General features: G+C 45.2%; 1 protein-coding gene across 5 annotated transcripts in view; it reads left to right on the forward strand.

The window, feature by feature from the left end:
• Positions 1-9,858, forward strand: part of LOC129831638 (aldehyde dehydrogenase, dimeric NADP-preferring-like) — a 19,442-nt gene extending 9,584 nt beyond the window's left edge. For 4 of the 5 annotated variants that reach the window (XM_055894987.1, XM_055894986.1, XM_055894985.1 and 1 more), the window contains exons 7-11: positions 237-354; positions 696-837; positions 1,668-1,834; positions 2,144-2,243; positions 4,965-6,285. In XM_055894987.1, the coding sequence (XP_055750962.1) occupies positions 237-354; positions 696-837; positions 1,668-1,834; positions 2,144-2,243; positions 4,965-5,278 (841 nt within the window). In that variant the 3' untranslated portion in view covers positions 5,279-6,285. Of the gene's footprint in view, positions 1-236; positions 355-695; positions 838-1,667; positions 1,835-2,143; positions 2,244-4,964 lie in introns of all 5 variants that reach the window. The other variant, XM_055894989.1, reaches the window with a different exon arrangement.
• The last annotated feature ends 1,825 nt before the right edge of the window (positions 9,859-11,683 follow it).

The raw sequence follows: 11,683 nt of genomic DNA on the forward strand, positions 1-11,683 counted from the left end.
GAATAAGCAGGAAATAGATCATTTTTTTATCCTAAAGGTTCGTTATATGGGTCGTTATATGTAATGAGATAACAGCATGCTTAGCTCCTTTTACAAATCATCAGAATGCTTGAAATTGAAAAATGGTGTATGTGAAAGATGAAATATGTATGTGAAAGATGCATATTGATTTGATGTCTGTGGTTTATTTATCGTTTTATTTTTCTCTTCATGTTGGTTTTGTTCATCCACCGCAGGCGTATCACGTGGGGGAAGTTTGTGAACTGCGGTCAGACGTGCATCGCCCCGGACTACATCCTGTGTGAACCCAGCATCCAGAACAGAGTGGTGGAGGGCATCCGGCAGACACTACTGGTCTCTTACTTCCTGTCTATCTCTACTGTAGCTAGTTAGCAAGGATGCTACGATAGCTCTGCCAATGGATTACTACTCTATTACATTGTGTATTAATGTACACAGTATGGTATCAATTCAAATTTTCAATTCAGTCAATTTCAGGAAGTGAAATGAAATGATTAGATTCCTAAATAAAACACTCAGGGGCGAAAGTCCATAGTTTTCTATGAGAATTTTCCCAATTTATGAATTTAATTTCAATTCACTTCCAGAATTGACCCCAACTCTGATTGACTGTAGGTAGCAACCCCTTACTCTCAGCCAGCATCTAATCCATACGTTGTTTTCCTTAATCCTAGGAGTTTTATGGGCCGGACCCCAAATCCTCCCCTGACTACGGCCGCATCATTAACCAGCGCCACTTCAACCGCGTGATGACTCTACTGGAGGGCTACACGGCAACAGTAGGGGGGCAGAGTGACGCATCACAGCGCTACATTGGTACGCAGTCTCATTGGGCTCACAGATATTTGGTGACACATTAGTTAGTAGTTGGCAGACTTGGGATTTAATAATATTACTGTATTTCCCCTTGGGTTTGAATAATATTACTGTATTTCCCCTTGGGTTTGAATTATATTACTGTATTTCCCCTTGGGTTTGAATAATATTACTGTATTTCCCCTTGGGTTTGAATAATATTACTGTATTTCCCCTTGGGTTTGAATAATATTACTGTATTTTCCCCTTGGGGTTTAATAATATTACTGTATTTCCCCTTGGGTTTTAATAATATTACTGTATTTCCCCTTGGGGTTTAATATAATTACTGTATTTCCCCTTGGGTTTTAATAATATTACTGTATTTACCCTTGGGGTTTAATAATATTACTGTATTTCCCCTTGGGGTTTAATAATATTACTGTATTTCCCCTTGGGTTGCAACATTCCCAGTACCTTTCCCAAAGTTACAAGGTTTTTCAGAAATCACAATTGGAGAATTACATATTATTATTATTTTTTTTACATTTTAGTCATTTAGCAGACACTCTTGTCCATAGTAGTGAGTGCATACAATTGACTTTGTACTGGTCCCCCGTGAGAACCAAACCCACAACCCTGCCGTTGCGTGGGACCAAGTGTGGCTCAGCTGGAGGATTCCCTCCCTGCTTCGGCTCTCTTGATTCCAGGAATCTCTCAACTGGGATTGCTCTAACTGGGAATCCTCTAACTAAGAATTTACTAATTGAGAATCCTCCAGCTGGGATTCTTTCTGAAACACTTGAGAACTATGCTTGGTCTGTCAAAAACGTTGACCCCTGACCCCTCAGCCCCCACGGTGGTGAAGGACGTGCCCCCACAGGCTAGGCTGATGCAGGAGGAGATCTTCGGCCCCCTGTTGCCCATAGTGACCGTCAGCGACATAGATGACGCCATCCACTTCATCAACGAGAGAGAGAAGCCCCTGGCGCTCTACGTCTTCTCCTCCAACAAGAAGGTAAGGTCTGGAGGGAGCTGGAGGTAGTTATGGAGTAGGGCTGAAATCCAAAATGGAGGACAAGGTGGAGATTACACCTGCCAAATCCACTCAAATCTCCACAATTTGGGCATATGATTTAGGGGTTTATTTTGGGATTGGGCATAGGTCACTTTTAGTTGAGCTCCTGCTGAAATGTAGTTTATATACTGTAAGGAGGTCTACTGTTACTGTGGCAACAACAATTGTCCTTATTTTGGGTATGTACAGTATGTATTTACATATGATGGGCTGATAAAAGACCTCCCTCTTTCTGTCTCTGTCAATAAGGTGATAAAGCGAATGCTGGCTGAGACGACCAGTGGCGGGGTGACCGTCAACGACGTCATTATGCACTACACCCTCAGCTCTCTGCCCTTTGGGGGTGTAGGTAAGGAAACTGTCTTATAAAACTGTTAGGCTTTAGGATACGGCCTAGCCTAGCCTTTAGGATACGGCCTAGCCTAGCCTTTAGGATACGGCCTAGCCTAGCCTTTAGGATACGGCCTAGCCTAGCCTTTAGGATACGGCCTAGCCTAGCCTTTAGGATACGGCCTAGCCTAGCCTTTAGGATACGGCCTAGCCTAGCCTTTAGGATACGGCCTAGCCTAGCCTTTAGGATACGGCCTAGCCTAGGCTTTAGGATACGGCCTAGCCTAGCCTTTAGGACGCGGCCTAGCCTAGCCTTTAGGATGCGGCCTAGCCTAGCCTTTAGGATGCGGCCTAGCCTAGCCTTTAGGATACGGCCTAGCCTAGCCTTTAGGATGCGGCCTAGCCTAGCCTTTAGGATACGGCCTAGCCTAGCCTTTAGGATACGGCCTAGCCTAGCCTTTAGGATACGGCCTAGCCTAGCCTTTAGGATACGGCCTAGCCTAGCCTTTAGGATACGGCCTAGCCTAGCCTTTAGGATACGGCCTAGCCGGACCTCTGGTGAATATACTGTTGGTTTGCACGCTAGCCGGTATTGGGACGATTCTGGTTAACTGACTGCAGCTGATATGATGGCATGCCACTGCCGGCCCAACCACACCTTGCCACTAAAGTAGTCATGCCTACGACAGTCCAATGGTGGCTTGCCTGCAGTAGACAGATAGACTGTGTCTAAATCCACCCTTTGACAGTAGTGAGCAGTAATACGTGTATATACAGTATATTAGATATACGTCACATAAAACTCGTAATAATTACTAAGTAATTAACCTATTTTTAAATGTTTATATGACTCTATAAAGACAATTAAAATAGACAAGCAACTCGTTAGACAATGAGTTGACGTTGACTAGCAAGAATTGGGTCTGAGAATTGTCTACATCAAAGGCAGATGTTTAATTAACATTGGAACAATGAATGGATAAACATACCAGGCATGAAGCTTAAGTTACAAACATTAACAAGCATTATTCCAACCATATGGAGGTTAACTTATAGGACAAAGCATGAACTGGATACAGGTTAAGAGAGAGAACCAAAGCTTAAGGTACAAACATTAACAAACATTATTCCAACCATATGGATCCTCAAGTTAACTTATAGGACAAAGCAGGAACAAAGAGATGCTTACTAGACCAGAAGCCTAGAAGTCTAGGAAATGAGAATTGATCATACAACCTTCCTCCATGAACTGGATACAGGATAAGAGAGAGAACCAATGCATTTCATTACATGTGTAACATCTGAAAGTGGAATCTTCTCAACCCAAAACCAACCACCATTGATCAATCAAACCATACCAAGTTTACAGTAACCTTAACACTCCCAAGCCCGATCTCCACAGAGATCATACATATAGATAGCTTCAGAGTCCTCTTTAGGGGACAAGTTACCACAAAGATCATATATAGAGTCCACTTTAGGGGACAAGTTACCATAGAGATCATACATATAGAGTCCTCTTTAGGGGACAAGTTACCACAGAGATCATACATATAGATAGAATCAGTTATCCTTAGTGAACAAGTTTCTGATAGATACCAGGGGCTGAGTTGAAGGGTAGCGTGTCTTTTGGACAGTGTTGGAAGGTAGCTTGTCCTTGGGACAGTGTTGGAAGGTAGCGTGTCCTTGGGACTGAGATGGAGGGTAGCGTGTCCTTGGGACTGAGTTGAAGGGTAGCGTGTCTTTTGGACAGTGTTGGAAGGTAGCGCCTCCTTGGGACAGTGTTGGAAGGTAGCGTGTCCTTGGGACAGTGTTGGAAGGTAGCGTGTCCTTGGGACTGAGTTGGAGGATAATGCGTCCTTGGGACAGTGTTGATAGGTAGCGTGTCCTTGGGACAGTGTTGGAAGGTAGCGTGTCCTTGGGACTGAGCTGGAAGGTAGCGCGTCCTTGGGACAGTGTTGGAAGGTAGCGCGTCCTTGGGACAGTGTTGGAAGGTAGTGCGTCCTTGGGACAGTGTTGGAAGGTAGCGCGTCCTTGGGACAGTGTTGGAAGGTAGCGTGTCCTTGGGACAGTGTTGGAAGGTAGCGTGTCTTTTGGACAGTGTTGGAAGGTAGCGTGTCTTTTGGACAGTGTTGGAAGGTAGCGCGTCTTTGGGACAGTGTTGGAAGGTAGTGTGTCCTTGGGACAGTGTTGATAGGTAGCGCGTCCTTGGGACAGTGTTGGAAGGTAGCGTGACCTTTGGGACTGAGTTGGAAGGTAGCGTGACCTTTGGGACTGAGTTGAAGGGTAGAGCGTCCTTGGGGCTGAGTTGGAGGGTAGCGTGTCTTTGGGACTGAGTTGGAGGGTAGCGTGTCTTTGGGACTGAGATGGAGGGTAGCGTGTCTTTGGGACTGAGTTGGAGGGTAGTGTGTCTTTGGGACTGAGATGGAGGGTAGTGTGTCTTTGGGACTGAGATGGAGGGTAGTGTGTCTTTGGGACTGAGGTGGAGGGTAGTGTGTCTTTGGGACTGAGATGGAGGGCAGTGTGTCTTTAGGACTGAGATGGAGGGTAGTGTGTCTTTGGGACTGAGATGGAGGGTAGTGTGTCTTTGGGACTGAGGTGGAGGGTAGTGTGTCTTTGGGACTGAGATGGAGAAATGCTGCTAGACCTTCATGCAGCTAACATCTAATCCTTAACAACAAGTCACCTGACCCTTTGACCCCTCATCTGACCCTAGCCCTGTGACCTCTGAACCCCACAGGTCAGAGTGGAACAGGAAGGTATCATGGGAAGCACACCTTTGACCAGTTCAGCCATCATCGGGCGTGTCTGGTCAAGTCCCTGGGCATGGAGGAGGTCAACGTGGTGCGGTACCCACCCCAGAACCGCCAGAAGGCTCGCAGGGTCAGGCTGGCCATGAGGACCCCACTGGTCGACTTCTCTAGGAAAACCTTCATCTGGGCCGTGGCAGCCACAGTCTTTGCTTTCGGTCTCTTGGTCACCTTGACTGCCATTCTGCTAATTGCTGGTGGCTTGAACTGCACCTGTTGGAGACTGTGGCAAATCTGGCGCTAGCCGGTGTTAAGCTGTATTGGCCGACGTACATTCAACGAAAGACATGTCCCAGTGCCTGTGTCTGGTTACCCTGGCTTTAGAATAATGTCTAATGTCTTTGTGTGTCTGACACTGTAACTAAACTCACAACCCTGTTGGTGTAAACCCCTGACTGCTGTTAGTGGTGTCAGCTGGCCATCACCGATCCTCTGTAATGACGACGAGCCCCTGACTGCTGTTAGTGGTGTCAGCTGGCCATCACCGATCCTCTGTAATGACAACGAGCTCCTGACTGCTGTTAGTGGTGTCAGCTGGCCATCACCGATCCTCTGTAATGACCACGAGCTCCTGACTGCTGTTAGTGGTGTCAGCTGGCCATCACCGATCCTCTGTAATGACGACGAGCCCCTGATTTTGCCGATGGCGGGCTACTGTTTGTTTTTGCTAGATGTGTTTTTCTGATCTTCCTTTTTAATCTATAATTTCCTTTTAAACTAACAGCCAATTTATGGTTTATCTTTGTTTGTTTAAAGTTTGCCAAAGAACTGAAAAGTTAGATCTATCTTTTATAGAAAGGGGGGATATCTAGTCAGTTGTACAACTGAATGCATTTAACTGTAATGTGTCTTCCGCATTTAACCCAACCCCTCTCAATCAGAGAACCAACTGACTGCTTTCACATATATCCTAACAATAATACAATAACTTGGCTGGAGTGGACAGCAGTATACAGTAGCCAACATAGGGAATCCTTGAATTTGGACTATGGTTGAAAAATTCCAGAAACTTTCCCAAATGTCCCAGGTTTGCCAGAAATCCTGGTTGGAGGATTCTGAATTTCCTATTTAGTCTTTCCTGATTCCGGGAATCTTCCAACAGGGATTTCTGGGAAACTTGAACATCATAACATCTAACATCTCTAACCCTACTCCACAGGTCAGAGTGGAACAGGAAGGTATCATGGGAAACACACCTTTGACCAGTTCAGCCATCATCGGGCGTGTCTGGTCAAGTCCCTGGGCATGGAGGAGATCAACGTGGTGCGCTACCCACCCCAGAACCACCAGAAGGTTCGCAGGGTCAGGCTGGCCATGAGGACCCCACTGGTCGACTTCTCCAAGGGGACCTACATCTGGGCCGTAGCGGCGTCCATTGTGGCTCTGGGACTCCTGGTCGCCCTGACTGTGGTTCTAATACAAGCGGCTGGTGTCAGCTGCACCTGTTTGTGATTGGTGGATAGACACAGGGAAGTTAGGGTTGCACATTTTGGTATCTTCCCACAAATCCCCCCGTGTTCCAGATATCCCTATTGGAGGATTTCGGATTTCCTGCTTCTTCCCTTATGATTCCTGGAATCTTCCTACCTTTCTCAGGAAAACCTGGTAATTTTGGGAAAGAGTAGAGACAGAGGTATTAATACATTAATGTCAAGTCATTATGTGATTATTGTTGCATCCTAGCTCTCCTCTCTCTCCTTCTCTCTGTTCTCTCCTATATCTCTCTCCTCTCTCCTCTCTCTCCTTCTCTCTGTTCTCTCCTATATCTCTCTCCTCTCTCCTCTCTCCCCTCTCTGTTCTCTCCTATATCTCTCCTCTCTCTCCTTCTCTCTGTTCTCTCCTATATCTCTCTCCTCTCTCCTCTCTCCCCTCTCTGTTCTCTCCTATATCTCTCCTCTCTCTCCTTCTCTCTGTTCTCTCCTATATCTCTCTCCTCTCTCCTCTCTCCCCTCTCTGTTCTCTCCTATATCTCCCCTCTCTCCCCTCTCTCCTTCTCTCCTATATCTCTCCTCTCTTCCCTCTCCCATCTCTCCTCTCTCCCCTCTCTCCTTCTCTCTGTTCTCTCCTATATCTCTCTCCTCTCTCCTCTCTCTGTTCTCTCCTATATCTCCCCTCTCTCCCCTCTCTCCTTCTCTCCTATATCTCTCCTCTCTTCCCTCTCCCATCTCTCCTCGCTCCCCTCTCTCCTTCTCTCTGTTCGCTCCTATATCTCTCCCCTCTGTCCTCTCTCTCCTTCTCTCTGTTCTCTCCTATATCTCCCCTCTCTCCCCTCTCTCCTCTCTCTCCTTCTCTCCTATATCTCTCCTCTCTTCCCTCTCCCATCTCTCCTCTCTCCCATCTCTCCTTCTCTCTGTTCGCTCCTATATCTCTCCCCTCTCTCCCCTCTGTCCTCTCTCTCCTTCTCTCTGTTCTCTCCTATATCTCCCCTCTCCTCTCTCTCCTTCTCTCTGTTCTCTCCTATATCTCTCCTCTCTCCCATCTCTCCTTCTCTCTGTTCGCTCCTATATCTCTCCCCTCTCTCCCCTCTGTCCTCTCTCTCCTTCTCTCTGTTCTCTCCTATATCTCCCCTCTCTCTCCTCTCTCCCCTCTCTCCTTTTCTCTGTTCTCTCCTATATCTCTCCTCTCTCCCCTCTCTCCTTCTCTCTGTTTGCTCCCAAATCTCTCCCCTCTCTCCTTTTCTCTGTTCTCTCCTATATCTCTCCTCTCTCCCCTCTCTCCTTCTCTCTGTTCGCTCCTAAATCTCTCTCCTCTCTTTCCTCTCTTTCCTCTCTCTACCCTCTCTACCCTCTCTCCATCACCCTCCTGAAATTGTTGTGTGTGTCTGTCTGTACAGCAGACATACAGTGCATTCAGAATGTTTCAGACTCCTTCACTTTTTCCACATTATGTTACGTTACAGCCTTATTCTAAAATGTATTACATTTTCTCTCATCAATCTACACATAATACCCCATAATGACAAAGCAAAAACTGTTTTTTCGAATTTTTTACAAATGTATAAAAAATCATCTGAAATATCATATTTATACAAGTATTCAGATCCTTTACTCAGTACTTTGTTGAAGCACCTTTGGCAGTGATTACAGCCTTGAGTCTTCTTGGGTATGATGCTACAAGCTTGGCACACCTGTATTTGGGGAGTTTCTCCCATCCTTCTCTGCAGATCCTCTCAAGCTCTGTCAGGTTGGATGGGGAGCGTCGCTGCACAGCTATTTTCAGGTCTCTCCAGTGATGTTCAATCGGGTTCAAGTCCGGGCTCTGGCTGGGCCACTCAAGGACATTCAGCGACTTGTCCCGAAGCCACTCCTGCGTCGTCTTGGCTGTGTGCTTAGGGTCGTTGTCCTGTTGGAAGGTGAACCTTCACTCTGGAGCAGGTTTTCATCAAGGATCTCTCTGTACTTTGCTCTCCATTCATATTTTTCTCGATCCTGACTAGTCTCTCAGTCCCTGCTGCTTAAAAACATCCCCACAGCATGATGCCGCCACCACCATGCTTCACTGTAGGTATTGTGCCAGGTTTCCTCCTGTGACGCTTGGAATTCAGGCCAAATTCAGGCTAAAGAGTTCAATGTTGGTTTCCTCAGACCAGATAATCTAGTTTCTCATGGTCTGAAAGTCTTTTAGGTGCCTTTTAGCAAACTCCAAGCGGGCTGTCCTGTTCCTTTTAATGAGGAGTGGCTTCCATGTGGCCACTCTACCGTAAAGGCCTGATTGGTGGAGTGCTGTCAGAGTGAACTGTGACCATCGTGTTCTTGGTCACCTCCCTGACCAAGGCCCTTCTCCCCTGAATGCTCAGTTTGGCCGGGCGGCCAGCTCTAGGAAGAGTCTTGGTAGTTCCAAACTTCTTCCATTTAAGAACAATGGAGGCCACTGTGTTCTTGGGGACCTTCAATGCTGCAGAAATGTTTTGGTACCCTTCCCCAGATCTGTGCGTCGACACCTGTCTCGGCGATCTAAGGACAATTCCTTCGAGCTCATGGCTCGGTTTTTGCTCTGACATGTACTGTCAACTGTGGGACCTTTATATAGACAGGTGTGTGCCTTTCCAAATCATGTCCAATCCATTGAATTTACCACAGGTGGACTCCAATCAAGTTGTAGAAACATCAAGGATGATCAATGGAAACAGGATGCACGTGAGCTCAATTTCGAGTCTCATAGCAAAGGGTCTGAATACTTAAGGTATTTCTGTATTTTATTTTTAATAAATTTGCCAAAATGGGTAAAAACCTGCTTTCGTGTTGTTATTATGGACTATTGTGTAGATTGATGAGGGGGGGGAAATGATTTAATTCCATTTTAGAAGAAGGCTGTAACGTAACAAAATGTGGAAAAAGTGAAGGGGTCTGAATACTTTCCGAGTTAGGGTTAGGTTGCACATTTTGGTAACTTTCCCCAAAATTCCCCGGTCCTCCTGAAATCCCTATTGGAGGATTTCGGATTTCTTGCTTTCATTATGATTCCGGGAATCTTCCTACCGGAAATATTCCTACCTTTCTCAGGAAAAACTGGTAATTTTGGGAAAGAGTAGAGACACCATGGACTGTGGTATTAATACATTATTGTCAAGGTATTATGTGAGTGTCATTAGTCTTTACCTTCCATGTCTTCATTTAAAAAAGTTATTTCTGTTGTATGAATTTGTATCAAATTAATGTTTTTTTTTTTTATGACATTATATTATACTAATCATGAAGTTCTCTCAACTTAACTACAGTTAAAAAGATTGAAGTAGGCAAATCAATGAACTAATGTATTGAAAACCATGTTTTTAGCACAAAGTAGGCCTTAATGTTCTGCACACATAAAACTTTGACGAATATGCCCCAGTGTTACAGAAATGTTTTTGCCTCTTTCCTTTAAAGTGGGTGGTGAAACTCGAGGGTAAAATGTCTGCTAGTAAAATGCAGCTGTCAGCTCTGTTTTTATTCGCCTGCTGCACCTGAAAACCCTGCCTGGTTCGTACAATAATGTCAATTCAATGTAATTCAATGTGCCTTTGTGTCTCTCCGGATACACTCATATGACACACTATTCCTGATTTAGTGCACTACTTTTGAACAGCGCCCATAGAGCTCTAGTCAAAAGTAGTGCACTACATATACTGAAAATAGGATACCATTTGGGACAGATAGACAATATAGACTGACCGTACAAAACATTATGAACACCTGCTCTTTCCATGACACAAACTGATCAGGTGAATCCAGGTGAAAGTTATGACCCCTTATTGATGTCACCTTAAATCCACCTCAAATCAGTGTACATGAAGGGGAGGAGACAAGTTGAAGAAGGATTTTTAAGACTTGCGACAATTCAGACATGGATTGTGTATGCGAGCCATTCAGAGGGCGGAATGGGCAAGACAAAAGATTTAAGTGCCCGTTGAACAGAGAATGGTAGTAGGTGCCGGGCACACCGGTTTGTGTCAAGAACTGCAATGTTGCTAGGTTTTTCTTTGGGACTGAGTTGGAGGGTAGCGTGTCTTTGGGACTGAGATGGAGGGTAGCGTGTCTTTGGGCCTGAGATGGAGGGCAGTGTGTCTTTGGGACTGAGATGGAGGGTAGCGTGTCTTTGGGACTGAGATGGAGAAATGCTGCTAGACCTTCATGCAGCTAACATCTAATCCTTAACAAGTCACATGACCCTTTCACCCCTCATCTGACCCTAGCCCTGTGACCTCTGAACACCACAGGTCAGAGTGGAACAGGCAGGTGTCGTGTCTTTGGCTATGCCGGATTAAGTGTTATGACATGCTATTCTATAAATTACTTTCTCCGTAATTAATATTACCTGATTGATCTAATCATGTAAATGTAATTAACTAGAGAGGAGGGGCACCACGAAAGAATATTTATAGAGCTGTTATCTTCCGAATAAACTCTTAAAGACCTAGTAATATTTTACATCAATAGCAGTCAATATTAATCGTCACCTTATTTCAGTCTCATCTGAAAGTTGTAAATTCTTGGTTATCTTCACGAACCCAGGCTAACAAGTTGAATCAGCAAAACAAAATTGGGTTTCATTATTTATTTACTAAATACCTAACTAATCACACAGAATTACATACACAAAGAATAAATCATACATTGATTACAAATTACGTCATAAAGGAAAACGTCCCTAGCGGGCGGAACAGATACGACAGCTTGTTACACAAAAGAAAAGGGTCTGCGTTTGAGTGAAAGAGCGGGAAGACTGAGGAACAAAGGGCGAAGCTGTGCTATCGTAAATACAATATCTTATGCATTCTAAATTACCGCCCATTTGGAAAAGGAAAATGCAATAAATATTTACTCTGAGCTGCGCTTCGGTAGGTTGGTGGTAGATGGAAGGCCGTGTTGCCCAACCGGGTCCTTTGTCCTTTGAAGAATGTCTCAGCTGGTAAATTGGATACGTTGTAGTAACGTCGTTGGGTAGTAGACGGGATACTCTGTCTGTCCTAATTTAGGTTTGCAGCTGCTGTTGCTAACTCAACATCTAGGAGGTATCACTTCTATAGTGAATAAGAGTTCAAAGTTCATACCAATCGCAACCAAAGCTCACGCTGATGTTGGCTTCGTTCTGTAGTTATTATCTGAACCATTCTGACATCGGACCGTCGTCCTCACATCCTCGGAACAGGAAGTTAAATTTTCATCAATGG

This window comes from Salvelinus fontinalis, chromosome 33 (genome assembly GCF_029448725.1).
Source record: "Salvelinus fontinalis isolate EN_2023a chromosome 33, ASM2944872v1, whole genome shotgun sequence".
NCBI classification, from domain to species: domain Eukaryota; kingdom Metazoa; phylum Chordata; class Actinopteri; order Salmoniformes; family Salmonidae; genus Salvelinus; species Salvelinus fontinalis.